The sequence below is a fragment of the Channa argus genome, chromosome 6 (genome assembly GCF_033026475.1).
Source record: "Channa argus isolate prfri chromosome 6, Channa argus male v1.0, whole genome shotgun sequence".
NCBI lineage: Eukaryota > Metazoa > Chordata > Actinopteri > Anabantiformes > Channidae > Channa > Channa argus.
Window position 1 is genome coordinate 13,804,598 of NC_090202.1, and position 24,053 is coordinate 13,828,650.

Here is a 24,053-nt window from a genome sequence, read left to right on the forward strand (position 1 = left end):
AGTGAGCGCGCACACGGACGGCCCCCTCCCACCGCTCACTGCACCGCCCACGCACTCCAGAGCTCCACCAGCTCACAGGTGTCGGCAGTTCAATAACGGGTCTGAAAACCAACTTATTTCATCGTTTAGGACAGTGGTGATACTGGTGCTTCCTTTATCAGACGATTCGTATTCTGTAATAGCCCAGGTTTTCCTCTGAGCTCAAATATGGCTATAATCATTTTTTGTCATTGTATTTACATATAACTGTAACTTGTGCTGATTATGAGTGTAATCAGCTCATGAACTCCCCCAGCCTTAAAGACCATTTTCATTTTGCTTGGCTAGTGTTAAAAACATGCACAAAACAAACAAACGAAACAACTCGGATATAAATATTATCAATATCGTCGTCTAATATCGACGTTTTATCACTTAAGATGAACATTTTAGGGCAAATCTGTCTGTTTAAATCAACAGCGTTTGAATAAAATGCATCTTATGAGCAGCTGGAGGTTTGAAAAGCCTGCTGCTCCATAACCGGTCAATATTGTTTCACTCCCCCTCGAAGAGAGCGTGGAAACAACTGCAGCTGCACAGAAGTCTTTATGTGAAGGGAAACGTCCAGATGTGACGGTGATTGCTGAGATTAAAAGCTTTGATTTGATTCCGATCACTTTTACGGAGATGTCACCAGAGTGAACGTCACTTTGATGTATAGGACTAGAGAGGCAGACAACTGAACCACCACGACAGGCTAACCATAAACGCACTTACGCTTCAAAAATTGGTTTAAGTTTATTGTTTGGTGTCATACAATGTGATAAGTCATATCCCACGCGGCCCCCATCACACACACACATGGTTTAAGACAGACGGGCGCGCGACCCAAATCTGGAAACGCTGGATTTGAGATTCTGTTCATGGAATTAACAGCCTTTTGATTAGAAAAAAAAGAAAAAAAATAAAATCACTAAACAGTATAATGCACACATCAAAATTACGTTGTACGTCCACGCGAGAAACTAATTAGTTTTGGCTTGTGTGCGCGCGCGCGTAAAATGCTTATATCGGCGCGCTCTCGGCTGTGTTGGATTAGAGGAAGCATCAAGATGCTCTGTGATGTTATTAACCCACCACATACAATGCATACGCATGCGTGCATTTGCCTTCATGTAGTCACTTAAACTACAAGTAAGTATTAATAAGATTTGTTCCAAGCGTTTATTGTGTGGTTGGTGAGAGTTGGCAGACGTGCAGGGTGGGGCGGCCCCCGATTCTCCAGGTGGTACGGTTGTTCGTCTTGTGCTGATGGTGGCTTTTTTTCCTCCAGTTGTGTTTGAACATCGTTCATTTCCGTCTCCGGCGCTGTGTCCGAGTCTGAGGCTCACCACTGCCAGAAATTCCAGATAAAAGCGCACAACGTGCTACATTAAAGTATAGGCATAAAAAAACAAAATCATAAAAATGTAACATGAATCTCCCCGCATTCACGCATAGTCTATAACAGCTTTTTAGCTGTACTGATGCCTGTTCTTATAAGTCATTTGTTCTGACCTAGACTCCAGTTGTTGAAAAAATTACTTGTAGCTTTTATGTTGCAGTATTAGGCTTTAAATTATGGTCTAATGTCTACTTTCTTTTCATATATTCTATTTATTTATGCAAAAAAATATGCATAAATAGTTGCTTCAAATTAGGAACATGGTTCTGTGACGTTCACATTTTACACGTGATTACGTGATTTTACGAAATTTTAACTCAATTGTTGACATGCACCCTGCCCCCTCTTAACTAGAAGGGCGCCCCCTCTATCAAACTTTAGATGGTATATAAAGGCTTTCACATGCGTTAATGCAATGCAGGCTACAACAGGACGTGAAACATCTGTCAGATATAAACACAGCCTTAAGTAAAATTTATACCCCTAAAGACCAAACATGAACAAAATGTTGTTATGTTCTGTGGGATCGGCACAATATCAATTAACTAAGAAACATATATTTTATATCTTGTACTTTCTTTCCCTTCCACATTAACCAGTCAGCTCCCGGGCGGACCGCGCCGTCTGTTGTGCGTCCTCGTCCCGTCTGGAGAGTTCAGAGGTGAGTTTACCGAGAAACTTAAACAGTTTCAAAGTTAAACTCTCCAGGCCGGTTCTGTCTCTCTAAATAGCGGCCAGGAGCGACCCTAGCTTTCCCGCTTTTAAGCATTTAAACCTTAATCCCTTCAAAGCGGGGACCGGTCTCTTCCAGGCCACTAATCCGTCCTATAGTGCTCCAGCGCAGGGGGAGACCTCTCCTCCGCAGAGGCTTTAACTTTGGACTTTTACATTCATGTGACCAATTGACGGAAACAGTATAACTGGGAGCTTTGGCATTCATGACGTCTGAGTCAACAGAGGGGTGCACAATGGTCCCCTAGAGGCTCCTGAGGGCCCCAAAGAGAGGGACCCCGACTATAGGGATTATAGGCCCACGGAGGACTGGGTTATTAGATGAAATTTATGGATGCTTAACACATGCTGTCCCTTTCTGATCCGAGCTGTAATTGAGTTAACATTAATCCCATCCTCAGCGCTCGTTTTGTGCACTTGATTAGAAAATGTAGAAACATTATCCAATAGCTTGATCGGTTTTCGTTGCAGGAGACGTAGATTGATAAAAATGATTAGGCCACGAAGCAATTAACCCCACATTCCTTTATAGGAGCAGGAAAAAAATACATAATGTTTGAAAAATGATTAAGCCTATAAAGTCTATGGCTATTGCAATAAAATTTCAGATAATCTCGTTTTTCTGTGTTTTCTCGCTACGTTTGCCTTGATTTGTGTGTTTAGGCTCAATGATTAAACTTCAGTCCTCTCTGTTTAATGACACTGGTTCATATCAAACGACTGTACCAATTATTAACATTATTTATCGTGTGCTGTTACTATGTTTCCTCCACTTACAATTTTAAACTTCAGCGGGGCCTTTTATACATTAACCGATTTTGTTTTTTCAAACACGAAATGGGCCTGACACTGACACTTTTTAAAACTGAAAACAAATTTTTTTTCTCTGCTCACAATTTTTCTGCTTCCGTAATTAGTCGTTATAGACACTGACGGTAGATCTGCGGGGCTGCATGTATTTGCCCTAACGAAGCAAACAGCTGGATAACTTGTGTGTGTCAGGGCGGTGGTGCAGGGTGCGAGTGTGTGTGGACTGCTCTGTGATAGATGGCTGGACGGTCTTGATAGAGAGATGGAGAGGTATATGGATAGGGACAGAGGGTAACGGATGAGTGAAAGATGGGACAGCGGCGACACTGGTTTGAAGAAAAGCCCCGCGGGAGGCCCAGCCCGGTATCTGTCCCGTGGCACACGGCGGTGGTCTGAAATCCAAGTGAAGCCGTCAGTCAGAACGAGAGCCTGCCAGCTCCATCCATCACCAAAGACTAAAGAAGAATATGTCAAATGAGCCGAACGCCGTTTTTCCTGCTGTAGACTAATCGATCCTCAGTTTTAGATTGTCGAGCTTTGTACGAGAAGCAATCAAATGCGCACATTAATACGGACATTGCACAACCACTGAGGAGTCATTGAAGTCAGCGCCACTGGCCATAAGCCCTGCGGATGCTAACCAGGCATTTTAGACTTTATACTTTATGAGGAATTTACTCTATGGTGCTTGATCCTTCCAATCACAGCTTAGTTTATGTGAAAAAGCTTTTTGATCTATTGAAATGGGCGCGGTTGTTTAACAAACATCCACATTTTAGCGCTTGTAAAACGGGATGATAATTTAAGAATAGAGTGATACAATTTTAAATCACGCTTTTATTTTCATGCTGTTCATTTTGATCACACCACCAATATTTTATATTTCACTAACATAGTCTTTCTAAATTGAAAATAAATTGAGTATTAAATTATTTGTCCCGTTTGTCAAACGTGCGCCTCTGGGTTTTCTCTCTTTTATTTTTTTTTTGCATGTAATTGGTCATTTTTTGTTGTCATATTGAATTAATATAGCCTACCTATATCCACAAATAGAAAGGCAAAACCCAAAAAGTAGCATCATTGTTCATTAGAGGAAAGCAGATAAAGCAGATTCAATTGCTACCTGTGAGTCTTTTGCTCGTGTGTAAAATGTACACATTTTTGATTCCCTAACAGGTATTGTCCACACTTTACTGATATCCTTGAAATGTTATCAGCGTCACTCTAGCAAATATACATATCCCTACAATTTATTAGGATCCATCCATCTTTTTTATTTATTTGTAACAACGTTAAATTCAAATGTGTTGACTGTGTTGAACACTGCGGGCCACTGTGTGATCAAACACAGCTCTCTACTGCAGTGTCACTAAAATGTGTCGTGTCATCGCCCCTCTTAGGAGCCTCCTCCCTCAGAGGTGGATTTGATTGCACATAAAATAAAATCAAAAATTACAGATCCTGCCGTTAACGTTGGCCTACGTCTTTGGAGCAGCAGCAGCGGGCAGTTTGCAATTGATTTGCCCGGTGATGGATGAGAGATGATGTCGGGAGGGGATGGGGTCCCGTCCGTGCGCCTGTCCCCGCATTTCAATCCCCAATTACCGGAATGTACCGCGACGCTTCGGCTCGAAGTTAAAGACACAAGCGGCAGCAGACAGCGTGTTGTGTTCGTGGAGGAGCTCAGGAAATACATATGATTAGAAAACCAGGCCAAGAGGAAAAAGCAGTTCACAATATCATAACATGCATGCACAGACTCGCAGTTTCTTTTAGGCTCAAATTATTTTATGGCACTTAAGAGTTTAGGCCTGAAGACGCACCACGAGAAGCCCCCCCACCAGACCTCAGAGAATTTCCTGAGAATTAACGACATTGCTCTTTTGGGCTGCTTAATATGATCTGATCGCATTGCCCCACGTTTGAGGGTCAGCGTTCATTGACATTTTGAAGCAAAATGGCAAAATGTGTGAGCACGAGTTTCTCCAAAGCATCACCACTGGAACCTTTATACCCCCGTAGATAAACCTGAGAATTGCGTTTGCTTGACTGCAGTGTAATGACTTTGCCCACAAATATCTTTTTTAGCTTGGATTAAAAATGTAAAAATCATTTGGCAGAATCGAATGAGAAAACTGACCGCAAAGGGTCATCGTGTCGCCGTTGGGTCAAAATTGCTGCCATCCGTTTCAACCCATCAAATTACCCTCATCCCAAGTTAAGTCCTCTCCATTCACCGTTCATTCATCAGCCAGAAAGTGACGCAGAGCAGCTGCGGTGATTCACATGCTGCATACATCTCTCCGCAGCGGCACCAGGCCTGTATTAACCTAATGGACCACGGCATGTTACTTTAAAAAGAAGCTTTTTAGGATAAAAAAAAAAAACAGGTCCCGGGAGACAACGCTACACACACACTCACGCGCACAGCTGGAGCGGCGAGGGATGGCCGCGCGCAGGAGAGCTTCTCCAAACACGCTAATTAGATCTCGAGCTCTGGCCCCGCGCTCTGAAAGCAGCCCAGCGGCGGGGCGCGCGGAGCTGTGGAAAGTTAATTGAATTAAATTCTCTCTAAACTAATTAGGCTGCAATCTGCCACGCGAGCTGTCCCTGAGCAAGGTTCGAATTAGGCGGAATGGATTTGTTCCCTTTCTGTAAAAGAAAGGAGGACAGACTGGTGTGTTTTTGGTGGGGTCCTTTATTTGTCTTTTATGCTAATTCTCCCAGGGGACTGTCACGTGATTGCCTTGCGGTAACCGGACGGCATCCGGTGTGTGTAGCGCCGGTCCGTCACCGAAATACACCAAAGCCACCGTTAACTTAAGGCGTTAACACAAAGTTAACACAAAAAACATAAAATCCCATAGGCTGTGATAAGTGCTTTACAGCTGCACGAATGAGGAGCATCTTTAAACTGAGAGCTGAGTGGACTGAGGTAATGGAGGTGAAATCGATCGCTTTCCTGGGGGAGCACAATGAGAGAGAGCGAGGGAGAGATGAGAGGAGTGCAGAGGGACACGGATGAAAATCCCCTGTTAAGAGCGGGGACAGATATGATAATGGGAGAGCTTCTAGTAGTCGTTCATCATTCACCACCTCCACCTGGCTGCATGCTGCACCTCTCAGCTGCTGCTGCTGCCATCGCCTGGGCTGCCCATCACCACACCACAGCTGCACTAAAATCAAACACACCCAGACATTTTAAATTCAGAACAAAGATTAGAGACCAGAACCAGCATCTCACACATAGCTCAGCTCTGTCCTTTTCTGCATGTAAATGCACAAGTACACAACCTGCAAATCATTTCACAAAGGACTGTGTACTTCAGAGCCTGGGGTCCTTCGTACATTTGGTTTTACCAGGGGTCTGGCCACATTACCAGTATGATCAGATGTGAATCTAGGCTAAGCTGTTTTTCTCCAGAATACCGCTGTTATCTCTCTGTTTGCCTTCAACTGGATAAAGTAGTAAACAGGTGCCCAGTCCCCAGAACTTTTGGCCTTTATTTATTGCTCATTAGACAGATAGAGATAGGAGAAATGAATCAAAAATGATAACATGGCAGATCTGAGTTCTGAACCCCCCGGCAACTAGTGCACCATAAGATGTTCTTTGTAATTTGGCCTAATGGCAGATATAATGAACATGTCAAATTCATAAAACAGCTACTGTAATAAAATCAGTGTAGTGTTTAATACAGATGTTTTTGTATCAGATGTGTGTATTCTCTCAGTTTTTCTGTGCTCCTTCTTCCCATGTTTGACCTTTTGCCCTCTCGCTCACTTCTCTATTTTTCTTCTCGTTTGAAGCCTTGAACTCTCGCAGTTTGTATCATCAGCAGAACGTGGGAGAGAGACATCAGGACAGAGACAATTGGACAGCACAGGCAGAGGGACAGTATGAGAGAAAAGGTAGAGGAAAGTGAGGAAGATAGAGACGGGGGGCAGTGAGTGCGCAAACTGTAGCAAGATAGAGGGAGAGGGAGGTTAGGACGATGGAGGGCCAGGTTTCTGTTTCTCCATAATCTAATCAGAGAAATGGCAGCAGTCAGAAATAGCCTGATGGACAGACTAAGAGCCTCTTCTCTTTCTCCTCCTCTTATTCTTGTCTTCCTCCTCAGGGAGGGTAAATGGATACACACACACACACAGTACACATTCATGCCAGCTTGACTTCCTAAAACCATAAAGTGTAGATGTGTGAGGGTTATAAGAGAAGGAGCCTCAAGGTATTGCTGCAAAACTCAATCTACTGTCCAGATGTAGCCACTTCAAGAGTCCCACTTTTAAAAACATCTGCTCGTCTGTTGCCCCATTTAGTTGGGAGTGTAAGGTTCACTGTTAGGTATGTCAAGTGTTTCTTTTTATAGTGAAACCTAGAATTAATACAACCATCGTGTAGATTTGGGCTCAGAAAAACTGTTCCCTCTCTACACTGATAAATCACTGGGAAGTGGGTGGAAGAAGGAATAAATAAAAGAGAAAATCTGCATGCATGCATGCATCTGCAAAAAGTGACACTTTTGGAAAATTTACTAAAGATAAAGTAAGTCAGACAGTGGGTGTTATGCACTGTTCTAATGAGGGGAATCTACTTAGAAGCCACCCTCCTCTATTGATTAAATCTATACAAATCATAAAATAGGGGAATTGAAGATTTATAAGCTTTGATATAATTGAGACGTGATCTGCCATTGTGGCAGATATTATTTTCAAAAATTTTAATTAGTGGAAAATCCTGGCTGAAACTAACAATTTCTGCCCATCAATTAATCAAACCACTAATTGTTCCATCTCTAAAGAACACTGTTGTTGTAGTGTTTTGCTATAAAAAATACTGAAATAGGGAATGATTTATAAACACTTCAGAGACTCTTGCTTCTCCTATGACACAGCTGTGAATAAGCTGGGCTCTGTGTGTGTGTTGTTGGGGGGTCCAGGCAGAGCACAGCAAGACTGAATGTGTCTATTTCCTGCATGCTAATTCTTCCCTATAGGGAAGACATTCCTACACAGTGTGTAAAAGATGCTTTCTGCATTCCCTCCCAGCGTCTGACGCAGACCCCCACACAGAGCAGAATTCCAAGGAAATTTCTGTCACGTTGTTTCACAAGGTGGACAAGTGTCTTTGTTGCTGACTTCCCACCCAGGCGCTGGTATCACAAACGGAGACACACACACACACACATCTATCCATCCATCAGGAGTGTCAGTACAAGACAAACAGGACAAAAAACAGAGGAATTCCCTTTTTGTTGTGATGACTTTATTTACACGGTGGAGGCTGGGATACAGGAATGAAAAATGTTGCCTGATTATATATGGAGCTTGTCTGCATGCTGTTCAAACATTTATGATACAACATTTTGGAATATTATTTCTTTATGACTCTAAATTTCTCTTAATGTCAGACTGTACAGCACCAGATCACGCTCCTGTGACTGATGAGACTTCTCCACATTAACATGCATCAGCAGAAACAATTCACATGGCAGTTAGATTACCCGTAATTCAAATGGACTGCTACATTTTCATGTGGGATTTCTCCACTGACACATTCTTCAGTAAAATACAACAAATAAGCAGGTTGTGTTTACATACATTTATTAATGTGGTTCTGCTGGTGAAGATTTCGTAGCGTGTGAAATATGCATTGAAATGAAGACACAACAGTCCGAAGTAATGTCTGCCCGTCTTTGGTCATTAATACTTTTTCCTTCAGATCAAATCGAGGAATACAAAATGGACAATTTTAATTAAACTATGGCAAAACTAAACCATTTTGTATTTCTCTGTTCAAAATACCATCCAGTAAGCATTTTTACTACAACTCAATTTAAATTTACTCCATTTACCATTCTTCATGAAGTCATGCAACATTTTAATTGTCCTCCAATCCACCATTCATCCTAAGTGTCATGTCTATTACATTAATTCACATAAACATTATTTTGCTCTTTTCACTGTTTCACATTACAACATTGGGTTTAACTGTCCACTATATAACAGAATAGTTGACAAACTGCAACTACAAGCATGATGCAGCAGAGCTTTTATTTCACCTTGTCACACCTAGGACTAATTGATCTAATCTAACTGTTTCAGTTCCTGCTGATATTGAGATATGGAATTACATTTCTGGACTAGACTGGACTTTTCTGAACGGCATATTGTAGAAAAGTTGGCAGGACAATACTGCATGTATGTACTGAAACAGAGAGGCAGTAATGTTGAGGTTATCAGAGGTACTTTATTAGAAATATCCATCAAGAACCATTCACTCCCCTGATGCTGGATGATGATGATGATGCATGTGTACATATTTGTGTATATCCTCTGCGTTTCATTTTCTGTTGTTAGTGTTCAGGGCTAAGTGGTGGACGGATGTCCAGTGTTCTCGATGAACTGTCCTCTCCTACCACCTCAAGGCGTAGACTGGGTGTGCTCCGCTCCTCTTGGCCATCTGATTGGACAGAAAGACGCAGCGTGCAGCCTTTAGGTAGTAGTTCCTGCTCATACGCTGCAGCTAACTGGTTGACGACCCGACGTTCAACCTGAGAGATCAGCGATGAGGTTAGTGGGTGGGAGTTTAGGCTTGTAACAATTCAGTATTTTCTTTTTCTTGTTCTCTGCTGATTGGAGGCTGTTCCATAGTTATGTACTGTATTACAGACCAGACCTTATTTTCTACAAATGACAGGCATTTTGTAATAAAACTTTTCAAACAAATGTCTTAATAAAATTGACATTTATAAATACTTTTGGTCATTTCTCCAATTAGTTATCTAAGATTTTGCTCACCAGCTTCATGTGCAACTATGCACCTGGTGTGACAAGATTAAAAACCCCTCTAGGTTCACCCTATTATTGAAACCCCCTGTGTGGAAGACAAAATGAAGATAAACATTGGATTAATTGACTGAAGTGTTGTAAATGTCTATGTGGACATTTTTTAAGCCTGTTTCAAGTGCGTGTGTAGTTGCTTCGTTCAAAGATCTTTCGATGGAACGGGTGCATTAAAAGCTGAACAATAGCGGACGAAACCAGAGAACTGAATATAATGTTCAGCCATACAAGATATCCTGCTTTGGCAGTCTCCGTTACAGTATCTCCATACCTCGTGTTTGATGGAGCGTGCTCCATAATGCACATTGTACCCGCCTGCTAACAGGTCCAGCACTGGACGATCCCACTGAAGAGTGATGTCATGAAGCTGCTTAGCCTGTTGACAGGACATGGGGGAAAAAATAAGAAAGCAGAGAATGACATGTCCAGTACACAAAAGCATCACAAACAATCAAATCAGAAAGAGAGGATGGTGGTGGTGATAGAAAGACGAGTAATGAGATGTAGAGAAAGAGAGAAATTCAGCAGCAGAGAGCAGATACTGTCAAGCAACATGTCTGCCAGTGCTAATCAACAGGCCCTTAATGCGTTTTAATCAAACACCAGTCAATATTAGTGATCTTAGCTGCTCATTTAGCTGCTCGTACAAGATCCCTATTTTACTCCAGAGACATAAACACTAATATTACAATTACAAATACCATATTAAGGCAAGAATAATACCACTAAACATTTAATTTATTTAAGGGAATGACAAACAGCTTGTTAGGATTCAGTACATTCAGTACTGCCACAGACAGGCAGAGACAAGTTATTACACAACAGACATATTCAAAAAAGAAAAGACAACAGGCACAAACACTCAAAGCAACATTCAAAAACAGACTCAGTGAGAGTCATGAGTCGGGTCTGTATCAGTCGCCTGCAGTGTCTACGTTGGTTGTCAGGAAACCAGCTGTAATATTAATAATTAAATATTGATGAAGGCTCCACATGTTAAACACTGTAATCATATTATAGTGAGTAGCAGTGGCACACAATATTGATCTGTGTGTGCTACTGCAGAGCTCGGTGACTGCGGGACAAAGTGGCCGAGGCCTCTCAGTCCCACGGGAGGACACCAATGTTAGAAATATAGGTTGCTGTGCCAAAAGGCCTGTTTCCTACCTTTTTAGCCCAGAAGTTGAGCTCTCTGCTGACCAGTTGTAGTAGCTCTGAGTGACAAAATGGCAAGAAGTACACAATTTCATTGATCCGACCAAGGAACTCATCCCTCCGGAAATGAGCCTGTAGGCGAACCGAACAATTACTGACAAATACAGGCCAGGCCTCTCATTACAACTACAGAAAAACACTGAAGAAAAGACAACTAAAATCATGCTAAAACACTATGGGTTGATCGGTGTTTAAGCACATTACCTTCAGTATTGGTCGAATCACAGATTCTTTAAACTGTCTGGAGATTTTGATGTCGTCACTTTTCTGTACATCCTCTTGGAAAAGAAAACACAATTAAAGCATTATTTTGTTTCTCATTTTATGCATCTGGTTATTTAAGGGCCATGTTTGTTGGGTTTGTATATTTGTGTAAATATATTTGCAAATTTGGGTGTTTCTCTCACCGAGGTTTTCGGCCAGCTTTCTGCGGCTGACCTCCTCTGCTTCCTGGCGGAGTTGCAGAGCATGCTGGGCGATTTCATCACTTGCAACATTAGACGTCATAATAAAGATGGCGTCTTTACATTCTATGGTCTTTCCCTTACCGTCTGTGAGACGACCCTGTAAGAGGAACAGCAGGGATGTTTTCACACGTAGAGTAAATAGGTCTGTGTTTGTGTTTGTACAGTATACCCACCTCATCAAAAAGCTGCAGCATGATAGTAAGCACATCAGGATGGGCCTTGTCCACTTCATCAAAGAGAACAACGGCATTGGGACTTGCCCTCAACAACTTGGTCAGCTGACCTCCTTCCTCATGCCCCACATATCCCGGTGGAGAACCAATGAACTTAGCCACCTGAGAGATAATAGGTTTTAAAAAGTGACAGCGTACTACAGTTTTGCCAGGATTAAAATGTACCTATAACATGTTATGTTGCAACAAACTATGCAGAAATCAACAAAATTTTAACAGTGAATAAAACTCTTGAATTAAAAAGTTTGGATATGGTTCTTAAACATCGTAACATAATTCAACTCTGGTTTATTGATTAAATGTATTCATCACCAAGTTTCACAGAGAAGAGCAAATTAGGGCAAAAACAACATTGATTTAGGTTTATGCATCCATTATGAGTACATCCATGGAATTAATCCAATGCATCATTGCCATGAATCTGCAACAAAGTGATGCAGTTGTAAAAGATCGGCTCTCATCTAATATGAATAAGTTTCTGTTACAGCAACAAATATAAGACAGGCATTAGAACCTTGTTTACAGTGTGTGCTGTGCATTTGTAAAAGGTGTGAAGTATCTTACCTCATGTTTTTCCTGAAACTCAGACATGTCCATGCGTATGAAACCCTGTAATCACAAGATGGATCAACCTCCTCAAAGGGCACAAAACATTGTATAAAGATATATTAGTAGGAGTTGGTACAGCAAAGCTATTTTTTTAATTAACAGAATTACAATGGAATAACAAAAAAAACAAGCAACACTACAACTCAATTGATTGTAAAATTGTTGAGACATCTTGAAATGGAAGCGGGATTGGTTTTCACCTTATTAATTTTTAATTCATGTATGTTTTATATTTCATAAAATAAATGTTATTTTCATAGTGGTATCGCAATTGAAAGTCTACGGGCCGAGTTGGAAGCTGGGGGCAAAATCGGTGGGGTTGGGGTTTTTTTGCACAGCAAAGCCAGAAACTAGTAAGGTTTTGACTTGTGCACCAGGCAAACATCACTGTACACCATGTTTAATCCCCAGAAACCAAAACAAATTGAATTCTTTCAAGACAGGAGGAGCTACTTAATTACATTTTTTTCATACAGACATTGTTAAAACGTGTTCATCTCACTGAAACAATGTTTTGCCATGAATACCTGCAGGCCTTTGGTTTGCCATAAACACTGAGGAGACTCAGTTATGTTAAGCTTCTTTAATGCATCTGGCAAAGGGACGTCTTGAATCTGTGCAGAGCACAACAAAACGCAGCAAATCTAATTCTGATAGTCACAGCTCATGGCTCCTACAACAGGAGAACGACAGTGTTCTGAAGGGGCCTGCTATGAGTCCTGATCTTAATTCAAGTGATCATCAAGGGAAAGAGCTGAAGTTGGCACCAGCCAAACATGCAAAAACTAGAGCCATTTACTCATTAACAGTGGGACAAATTACCAGTTAAGAAGTAGTAAAAGTCTCATAACAGACAGAAAAGGCACCTTATTGAGTCAAAATGCTACAAAAAAATAGGTTATAGGTAACAATATTTTCATTTTTATTTGTTGTGTAAAATAATATTAGAACAGAAATAAAAATATGACTGCTGTCTAACATATCAAGAGAAAAGGTACAAAGACATTCAGCTACACCTGGGTGTACTTTATAAGAAGACAATTGTTCTATTTAGTGATGGAAACACACGTGTGTATGTCTGAGGCTATATCACATACCTTTTTAATGTCCTTGTGCATGTAGCGAGCCACCTGTTTGGCCAACTCTGTCTTTCCTGTAACACGGGCCAGCGAACCAGTTAGACAATCATCATTTCATTGTTTAAAATATGAACAGCCCCTGCTCCCATTTAATTATTCTATTATAATATCTATCTTAAAAAAGCCCAGCCCTTTTCGGAGTATATCACTATGCAGAGGTTCCGGCAAGTCAAGAAAACAAGTTTACTCATTTCAGCAGGAAAAACGATCTCTTTCCTTCTCTAAGTGCTGGCCTAAATCCCAGTGCCTCCCCCTACAAAGCTTTCAATCATATCCAGCTCTACAGAAGCACACATTATGTTTGTCAGTAAAATATTCTGCATATAAATGCTCATATATGATATTGATGTCTCGTGTTTGGTATGCATATGGGTAGGATGATTGTAAGTGTGTATGTGTGTGTGCCTTGTTGCTGTGTTTAATATTGATGTCTCATGGCCACTGTTTGTCGCTGAAGGCAACAAAGAATATGAACACTGCCTCTGCTTCATCCATCTCTTTGGCCTGTCATTTCGCCATCTCCCTCTTTTTTTAGCCCTCCATCTGGCCCATAATATCCCTTTGCCTCCTACCTCCCTACACATATACATACACACAAACCCCTTCTTGCTACTGCTTGTGTAAATTACAGATGTCATAGTCAAATTAATTTAGACAGGTGAAGAGCTTATTAAAAATACACCTTGTATCACAACTTCTCTTAAGTATTTTTTATATGTTCTGTAGCATATTTTAAGACATCATAGTGAGAGTGGCAGTGTTGATCTGCAGCTGCAAAAAAGTCTGGCTTGATTAAGATAGTGTCACTTCCTCCCCACCATTCCCAGCGGAGATCATTCATTGAAACTGGTGGGGTGTGCTAATATCATTAGTACCACTTCTGCTTTTTTACTATCTATTACATTCAGACCTCTAAATCACTGTCTACATCTCAAATTTTGCGAGTGATTTAGTTTCCGTTTAAGGCTTTTCAGACAGCAAAGTACAGCTGTGAGCTGAGGGGATGTCATGTGGGAAGATCGGCACTGACTGAGACGTTGGCTAACTTACCCAGCCAGCTTGTAAACACTAAAGTTAGCCAGCCAATTCAGCGACCAGCTCTGAGAATAACACAATAGGCCCAACAGACGGGAAACATTTTTAAATTATACTTCTAAAGTGCCTCTGTTAGCATCCAAAAAAACACATTTCTTGTTATTACCAACTCAAAGCATAAATGTGAGAAACAAAAACTGCAGACTTAAATGGTCCATCTGACACTTTGTATTCAGTAAATGGGCTTGTCTCAAGAGTTTTTCCAAGTTGTGTTTGAAATGTACAGTGTCACATGCTTTTGTAGCTTTTTTATTTCCTTTGAATTCAATGGTTTGGCCGCAGCAAAATACACCCTGCATGTATTCAGCCTCTCTCTACAATCTTGACTTTCTCAAGTGATTTGTTTTTTAGCAGCTACTTTTAGGAGAATGATGAGTTTTTTTACTGTCACAGTCATGAGATCAAAACAAAGAGAAACTGGTGTGAAAGATGAACATTTACCGATTCCCGATGACCCGAGGAAAAGGAATACAAGAGGATGCTCTTCATCATACCAACCATTCTCTTTCCTCCTGATGGCTACACAGGGAAGAGACAGAGAGAGAGAGAAAGGGAGGCTATTATTCAGTTATTTGCATTTGTTGTCTTTGCAATTAAGTTTCACCCAACTGAACCGAGGTGACCCAAGGGCAGCGGGTATCCCAGAAACTATGATAAAAGAGTGAGAGAGCAGGGATGAGAAAAGGGTCAGAGGCATTTGGTTGAAAAAAAAAGGAGAAAGAAGAGAGAAGACAGAGCTAGAGAGCGAGATGAGAGACCTCCAGAAAGCTACCCACGATGCCCCCACCCTATCCCCCCAGTCAGTGGGGCCATTAGCCAGCAGTAATTTTGTTAGCCTTCCTGGCGCGGCCATGGTAAAATCAGTTTAGCATGGATTGCAGCCTCACACACACACATACAGACGCTCTCTTAAAGAGGAGTGCCTACCCAACCCTGCCATCACCCCAGCAACCACACACACACACACACAGGCAGGATGATGAGGTGGGTTGGAGGCAAGTCAAAAGTGTATTTGGCCGTGGTTTCAGCCACTCGACAAAGAAGCCGTTACAAGCACAAACTCATCCAAATCTGGACCTGCTGAGAGGAAGACGCTAAAACCTAAGACACAGATGAGCAGAGTTTTGCCAACAGGAGTAAACAGTGGCTCAATGGTCAACTGATCTCTAATCTCTTGGTCTATGTTGTACCGTGGTTTTGTATCAAACACAAAAAGCAAATATAGATAATACACGTTTCCTGATTGCAGCCCTCAGGTAAGTTAACATTTAAATCTTGATGAAGTGGATGCTAAAATGACCACAAACCAATGATCACTGAGCACCTAGAAGTGCCCATGACCGTTTACTGGTTTACACAGTATGATCTCCGTACAGTGTGAAGGGGAATCCAGTGTTTTCATTCTTTCGCTATCTTAAACGCTTATCCTGTTCAGCGTCGCAAGGGGCTGGAGACTATCCCAGCTGTCATTGGTTAAGAGTTGAGGTCTACCCTGGACCGGTCCCCCATCAATCCCAGCCAACACAAAGAGACACACAGACAGATAACCTCACACTCACACCTACGGGCAATTTTAGAGTTACCAGTTAGCCTACCATGCATTTCTTTTTGCTGTGGGAGGAAACTGAGGGAAACCCATGCCAACATAGGGAGAGCATGCAAACTCCACACAGAAAGGCTGCAGGCCACCAGGGATTCAAACCAGAGACATTCAATATGGCGACAGCACCCACATGATTCAACCACACTTTGCCTTAGCATGGTTATACAGTACATCAAGTTGTATGACTTCCATTATAAACAACAATAATGATCTGTAACATTGATTATTAAAATGCTGTTCTAACATCCATTAAACCAATGTTCTTTTCAATGAAAAAGGAATACGAGGAACGGCTACAAATACAAGTGCATTTTTTAACTCAGTGTTTAATATAATATGCACATTTTATGAATTCAAGTGTGCAACTTTAATTATAATCTTTAGGTGTGGTCATGTTCATGAAGTCACCTCAGAAAATCTTTTCTGAATATGATTGATTCGCAAAGTAGCATGCATCCTTGTTTGGTTCCATTTATCAATTCTACCTCTGGACTGTAAATTTCCATCCATCTATAAATCCATCATCTGTAACCACTTATTTTGTTCATTATGGCAGGGAGAGGAAGCCTATCCCAGCTGTCTTAGGGCAAGAGGCGGGGTACACCCTAGACAGGTTGCCAGTCTATCTCAGGGCCAACATAGACTGCCTTTACATTCACTTAAGTAACTGTGGTACTCTGAGAAATCAGCTTTCTGGAATTTACATGCAACAGAAGAGTGACCTGCTTTCTTGTCCAGACTTGTTTTTATTCAAACTTATTTTGATTTCGGAAACTGATAGGTAGAATTTTAACCGGTGACTTTCTAGCTGTGAGGCTGCAGCACTAAGCACACCACAAGTGTGCTACTGACTGCAAATTTAAGAAACCCTGTACATTTGCATCTAAAAAGTTATAGCAACCTTGTATAAGGATTAACCCAAAAACATTGGTGAAGATTTCTCAGGTTGGAAAATTTATGCTACGGTTCCTGAGTATTACAGGTTGATAAACCTGGCTATAATTATTATACCTTCTCAACTCAATAAGGCCCACAAGGTCTTATCATAAATATCTTATGTTTCGTAACACAGTGCAAGTTAATAAGCATAAGCACTGTATCTAAGGTGTCAATTTCCAGGCAAGTTAACAAGTGCATCCTATACAACTGTAAGCAGAACTGTGGCTAACATAGGTGAACCAAAATTTCTGCTTTCCATGTCTTTTACAGCCCCAGTGTTTCCATTAACATGTGTGATTCAGCAGAGCTAAAGTACCCAACGAAAGGCAGATGTGAGTGTTAAAGAAGCTACTAATAGCTGATAATCATAAAATGCAGAGGAAGAGTAGAGGCAGAGTGAGGGAAGTGGAGGGATAGAGAGATAACACGGTAGATAGACAAAAAACAGAGATACAGTAAGAAGAGGAAAAAGGAGTAAGGATGTAGGAGGAGATAAAGAGGGGAAAGAGAGAGGAGTGATGGAGATAAGGATACAGAGAATGAGGTAGAGAAACAAACGAGTGTGTCAGAGATGGCCGCAGAGATGAATAGTGACAAGAGGGGCTCCAAAGCTTTATCTGCTTTATCAATGGCTGTGTGAATGACAGCATAACCTTCTGTGTTTTAGTTGATTGAGAGTGACTTTGACAGAAGGGCACACTGACATTACTCAGAGGACCATGACAACAGCAAGGAAAGGAAGGAGACACCAAACAAACGAAAGCTTTCTCTCACTCGCATGTAGCATGCACACGTACACACCCACCCACCCATACACACACACACACACACACACTTGGCAGCGAGCAGTGTGTATTGAGCAGGTCTGGTTGACTCTAACATGATTACAGAGGGATGATTCTCTTCAATAACTCTTAGCCCTGAGAGCTAAACCTGGATCAATCTAACCTCCTTCCTGTGTGTGTGTGTGAGTGTGTGTGTAGTTGTTGAAGTGGTAGTCTGTGTGTGAGTGTGTATCTATCTTGCTGCAGGCCAGCTGTTCGTCATGAGGAGATCAGGTCAAAACAGCTTAGGGGTTTTGGAGTAATGACAACAAACCAATGTAAATATGGACACCTTTTTTCCCCTAATTTCTTTCCATTTATTTATCATAAAATTTATCAGAATTTTCTCCTGTCTTCACTGACATGTTGCAACACATATAGATAATTAATGTTGGATCAAGGGGATCAATTGAATGGTAGATAGATATAAAACTGTCCATCAAAGAACTTGATTAAAATGTGTAATTATGCAATTTTCAAAGACAGCTGCTAATTTCTGCTCACATCTACTACAGAAATTAAAAAATTAGACACGCAATGTTAAAAAACAGTAGATACAGAGCATTTTTGTAACCATCTGTGCAGATGCATCCTCTGCCTGGCTCTGTGCTTTGTTTAGCCATGCCACATGTTCTCCCTCACACTATGTGAGAGACATATTCACTGTAATACTTCTCAAAGATCAATAAGCTGTTTTATCGCTGTGGTTATCGCTTCTGAAGCTTTCAGGACAATTTTCCATGATAACAACAAACATTCATCACCCTGCCAAAGACTACAACTCCCATGATTCTCTCCACCCTACACTGACACTTGTAACTACTGCTCAAATCTGTATCCCTGTTTTTTGGTTCATAGACAACCCTGTAGTTTGTATTTATAGATTTTTAGTTTTGTGATGAAGCATTTAATTACAGAGGTTATGAGTAGGGGGAAAGGGACTTTTCTCTTGTTGGTTATAAACTCTGCATGTTAGCTCTTACTAACACATTACAGATAATAATGTCTGCGTCTAGCTTTGGGAGTAAGTTGATTATTTTCACAAATCTAAACAGAAAATGTCCAAGATCATAAAAGTAACACACAGCCTCTTTCTTCACTGCTAAACCCTTTACACACACACACACACACACACACACACACACACACACACACACGCGGATCAATACGTGGCCTCCATGGATGCCTGGTGTAATATCAGCTCTTTACTGTCTGCTGTGTTATTGTGCTCTAACTCATCCTCCCTCCTCTTCACCATGCATTACACTTGCTCTCTTCGTCTTTCGATGCTACAGCATGTCTCGCTCTCACCCACCTCTCTGCTTTCTTCACCATCACCACTGCGCTCTTTTTTGTTTGCTTTCACCTCCATTTGTTTTTCCTCGTCTTATGCCTTTATATTCTTGTCCGCATCACTTTGCCTGTCTCCTGTCTGTCCCTGAATGTGCATTTAAAGAAAGGGAAAATGTAAGAAAACTGGTTAGTTACCCTGCTAAAAATAACAACCACCTTTCCATGAGTGACCTGACAGACATTGATTGTAAAAAGACGAAAATGCAAGGACAAACTGAGGAGAGAAACCCAAATGGGATACTAACAATGTTGGATCTAGCCTGTCTGTTTTCACAGTGCAGTACAGATCTGAGGGAGGCATTCTGTTACTGTCATACACTTTTGTTTTTGTGTTTGTGTTTCTATTATTTTTAACTCCATGTTCCACAGCTTAGAAGACACACTTTTTATCCTGGATGTGTATATTTAAGTGTGGAAATGCATATTAACTTGCATTAACAAATAAGTGTTTAATTAAGTGCTTGAACATAAAATCTTCATACTCTATGAAATGTTTACCACAGCAGACAGGTCCAACTCTGTGGCAAACCTTTTTAGCATCACTGATTTGTGAACAAGAATCCCAGACAGTCAGTAGATTTTGTATGAAACAACTTCAAGGGTTCAAAAGTAACAGATCAGAGTCGCCAAATAATATTTATGTCTTTGGACGGGGTTAGCAAACTACAAACAGAGCCGTAGCTGGCTGGGGATTTAAACTGGGGACATGCTAGCTGTAAGGGTGGCAGTGCTAACTATTTCACCATGCTGCCAAATCAGTTTCATAGTATAATACTGTCAATCATATTGCATTTTTCATTCTCCACATCTGTTTAAATTATAAAAAGGCCTAAGTCAACTGCAAGAAAAAAAGGATCAGGGTACACAGCCCACTCACTATATTTAAACACACATTTAAATAAAGGTTATGGCAACATAACAGAGCATGACGAAGTCCTCATATATTTTCTTCCAGTCATTGTCTCTTAATCTAATCGCTGTTCTCTCTACATGTCCCTTGCAATAAACAGCAGCTTAGTATTTTACACATCAGCTTGTCCACTGAAGTGACCACACTATCCCACACATCCCAAAGACTCTGCTTGTGTTCTCTTTAGGAACCTCCTGCCAGCAATGCCAGCAATAGTACCTTTTATTTCTTCTTATTTCTGGGTTTCTTTTGATTTATTTCCCATTTCTTTTGTTGGAAATCATACTGTTGTATTTTGAATACAGAAGGAACCTTTAGCTATAATCTTGTTTATTGTGAACATACACGACTGTGGCTGCAAGTCACACAAGACAAGACATTACTAGAATTAACCTTTTTGGTCTAATCAACCCAGCATTACTGGACGCATAATAATAATTGTATTTGTTCCACTATTTAGATCTTGTACAATGTACAATCAATAACTTAAAAAAAACTTCAAATGACCCATACTTTTTACATGTTTAAAGTTTCAATTGTTTTCCATTAGAGTGAAATGGAGTACAGCTGATTTGGAAGCAACCTGCTCAGTTATTGTATGCTGATCTGATTGATCTGCAATTTCTGATCCAATCAAATCTCTACTGACATTTTGTGACAGTCATTGTCACCATTCACTGCCTCTTATAAACTCACTATTAGAAGTTATTTGATGTCAGACTATAGTCTGGTTCTGCCCTCATGCATTCTGTAATGTTAAAATTTGCACTGCAGTCGGAATTTTTAATGCGTGATCCTTTCACTCAAAATACAATAATTCTGGAGGTTTTGATTATCTTTTTTGCAGTATGTGGAACCATGAACCAGCCAAAAGGAACACACTGCAGCGCTCTGATTTGGGGGTACAAGGCTGAAATCTGGGAAAGGAAAGGTGTAGCTCAAACTAGCGACCCCATACATAGATCCAGGCCTGGACAGAAGGCGTAAAGCAGAAAGAGGGAGAGAAAGGGGAGGAGGGGAGTGTCTGTAGTATGTCTCCTTTCTCTGTAATCGTGTTAACTGGCGGCTCCAAGCCTGGCCATTTCAGCTGTCTCTCTCTCACACACACACACACACACACACACACACACACACACACACACACACACACACCACCTGTGTATGCCTGACAGACAGCTCATTCATCACAATTAACCAATTACAGCCTCCGTCGGTCTGTCTGAACCCGCCTACTGCTGGAGGGCAGGGAGGAGAGCAAGAGAGAAGAAGAGGAGGGCAGTACAAAACAGATACATGCTAAAAGAAAATGAGAAATAGAGAGTGAGGTGAGAAAGATAAAAAGGAAAGAAAAGGAGATGCAGGTTGGGAAAAGTAAAATAAAATTACTTGTGTGTGCGTTTTACTAGTTATATTTGTGGTGTATGTTCAGTGTTCAGATTTGTCTGCTATATTTTATGTGTGTTTACCTGAGGCCACAGTATTGATGGCCCCCTCCTGTCCAATGATGTGCTCCTTCAGCCTCCTCTCCAAGGGAAACCTCCTCCTCTCCTCTGCCTCTTGTTGAGCTTGTGCCTCCTGAAACTGGGTGGAGGTAATAAAAGTACAACATACAAAAATCAGATGAGACAGTCAATGCATCAGAAAGAGCAGGGAGAAATAGGAACGAGCAGGGAGGGAAAAAAGGGACAATGTAGGAAAACATGACAGAATCTTACGGAGTCAGCAGGTGTGTGGTTCTCTTTGCTTCTTTAATTCTCAATCATAAGCTTTTCCTGTTTACCACCCTGGCCCAAGTTATAACCCATGAGCACCTATGCAACAATTATGAGGCACTAAAGCAAAGAAAGGCAAAATATAAGCTCACGCATTTGTAAGGCATTTTAATTTTGGAGTATCTGATTGGTTGAGGTATTGCTGACTGAACAACACCTATTGTACTACTAGAGCACATGCAGTACATAGAGATACACACCAAAACAATATTATTTTGTGAACAAAGCCAATTGTTTTGGAATTAAGCCAGAGAAATGCATACAATTATTTCCACTCAAATCTCTCTTCTTCTCTGTTAACAGCTTTCTGCTTCCTGTCTTCCTCCTCTTTAACACATGCTACCTCTCGATCTGCCTTTGCCTCCATTTCTCAACCATTTCCTCTTTTGTTGATTTAATCTCTTTCCACCTCTCTTCTTCCTCCTTTGCTTGTTTCTTTTCTCTCCACTTCTTCCCCATCCACACTAAGTTTCTCTCTGTCTCTCTTGCAGCCATCGCACAACTCATTCATCCTGTCCTCTTTGTCTCCTCAGACTCCAGGATTTTACCCTGCAGTGGAAGCAGGCAGCTTATTCTCTCTCTCCATCTTGCTTAGCTCTGGCCTGCTGTCAAGCTGGTAGATAACTATCGATAACTTTATTTAACTTTAATTTAAGAAAACAGCACAAACCAACTTCTACTACTTGTGAAATACAAAAAGCTGAGCAGTGATGGGCAGTCAGCTATTTCCGGGGCTTTACTAAGTCAAAAACCCCTGATACTTTACGACTGCCCTCATTCCTACTTGCACACTTTTAAACACATATTTCCTATATTTGGAAATAAAAATTACTATCTATCTTGCAAAACAACAGCAAAAGAAGACTTGAATTCTTTCACGTTTCTTAAAGAATTTACCTAATGTACTAATGTTATATTTGGAATACAATTATACATTATGCAGATATAAAAAGATATGAAGATAGAGTCAATGGTAAAGAGGAATGAGGATAGCAGCCATTTGCATGCTGAAAAGGATTTGACCAAAACTTCATCAAATTAATAAATACTTTAACCTAACTGTCTAATTTTACGAATGCACCACTCCACTCTGCACAGTAGCACTAAGAGCATGGATTTATCATCAATTTAGAGGAAATTGTGGGCTATCAGGTTGAAAAGCCTTCAAGAACAGAAAAACTACATTTAAGTTATTGCATATAACAATGCTATATCCACATCAGATTGTATCTGTTCTTCTATCATGACATATAATAATATTTAGCCAGCTTTATTTTTCAGCAGGTTTTTAACCCCAGTTAACCTCTACCAGCTTTTACGTCTCCAATACTCTATAGCACCTGTCACTTAGTCACCAGGCTGATACAGACCTCCTGAGGAGTGTGTGTCTGTGTGTGCATGACGGCAAGGAAATAATACAGGCGGCTGCAGAGTGAATTGTGCTGAGTCATTTGGGACAGGCAGCAGGAAGCAATTACAGTATCAAAATGTTTGTATGCATGGAAACTGTTAATTTAATTGTTTCTTGTATGGAAGCAAAAACGACATTTGTATTTGTGTCTGTATAAATGTGATCAGTGTGTCATACCTTGTTCTCCCAGTCCTTCAGTACTGCACTCACTTCTCCATCCTTAGCATAGGCCCGTGCTGTGTGTCCCAATCCATTAGTCTGCAAGGGGTTGGCACCTGTATGCAAGTGAAGAGAAACACACTCATGTAAAATAATAATAAATTGAAAAAACATCATTTAGTACACATAAAATTGTTTAAACTAACATGAGAGAAATAAGATCTTTTGTTTTTGTTTTAAGAATTGCCAACTCATCAGGAAAGTCAGAGTGTCGACCAATAGGCTAAGAATGGGGGTGAGAGGTCACATGGGTGCAGGGATCACTGAGGATAACTGCAGTGAGGCAGCAGGGCCATGCAATGACCCTGTGGGGGGTTTCATATCTGCAATGCGTGCCAATAACACACACTCTGACCTCTACACCCGCACACCAATACCCCAGACTATTATACAATCTATACACACTGCAGGTTGGGGGCCATTGAGCCACACAACAACACACTTCCACAGAGC

The 24,053-nt window shown here is 41.0% G+C and overlaps 1 protein-coding gene across 5 annotated transcripts in view; it reads right to left on the reverse strand.

Annotated features, from left to right (window-relative positions):
- Positions 1 to 9,195: 9,195 nt before the first annotated feature.
- clpb (ClpB family mitochondrial disaggregase) overlaps positions 9,196 to 24,053 on the reverse strand; it is a 28,732-nt gene continuing 13,874 nt past the window's right edge. For 4 of the 5 annotated variants that reach the window (XM_067507819.1, XM_067507817.1, XM_067507818.1 and 1 more), the window contains 11 exons: positions 23,559 to 23,656; positions 21,665 to 21,779; positions 15,011 to 15,088; positions 13,433 to 13,488; positions 12,291 to 12,335; positions 11,667 to 11,828; positions 11,434 to 11,590; positions 11,231 to 11,304; positions 10,979 to 11,098; positions 10,083 to 10,187; positions 9,196 to 9,519 (listed from right to left, as the gene is read on the reverse strand). In XM_067507819.1, coding sequence (XP_067363920.1) covers positions 9,322 to 9,519; positions 10,083 to 10,187; positions 10,979 to 11,098; positions 11,231 to 11,304; positions 11,434 to 11,590; positions 11,667 to 11,828; positions 12,291 to 12,335; positions 13,433 to 13,488; positions 15,011 to 15,088; positions 21,665 to 21,779; positions 23,559 to 23,656 — 1,208 coding nt within the window. In that variant the 3' untranslated portion in view covers positions 9,196 to 9,321. The other variant, XM_067507820.1, reaches the window with a different exon arrangement.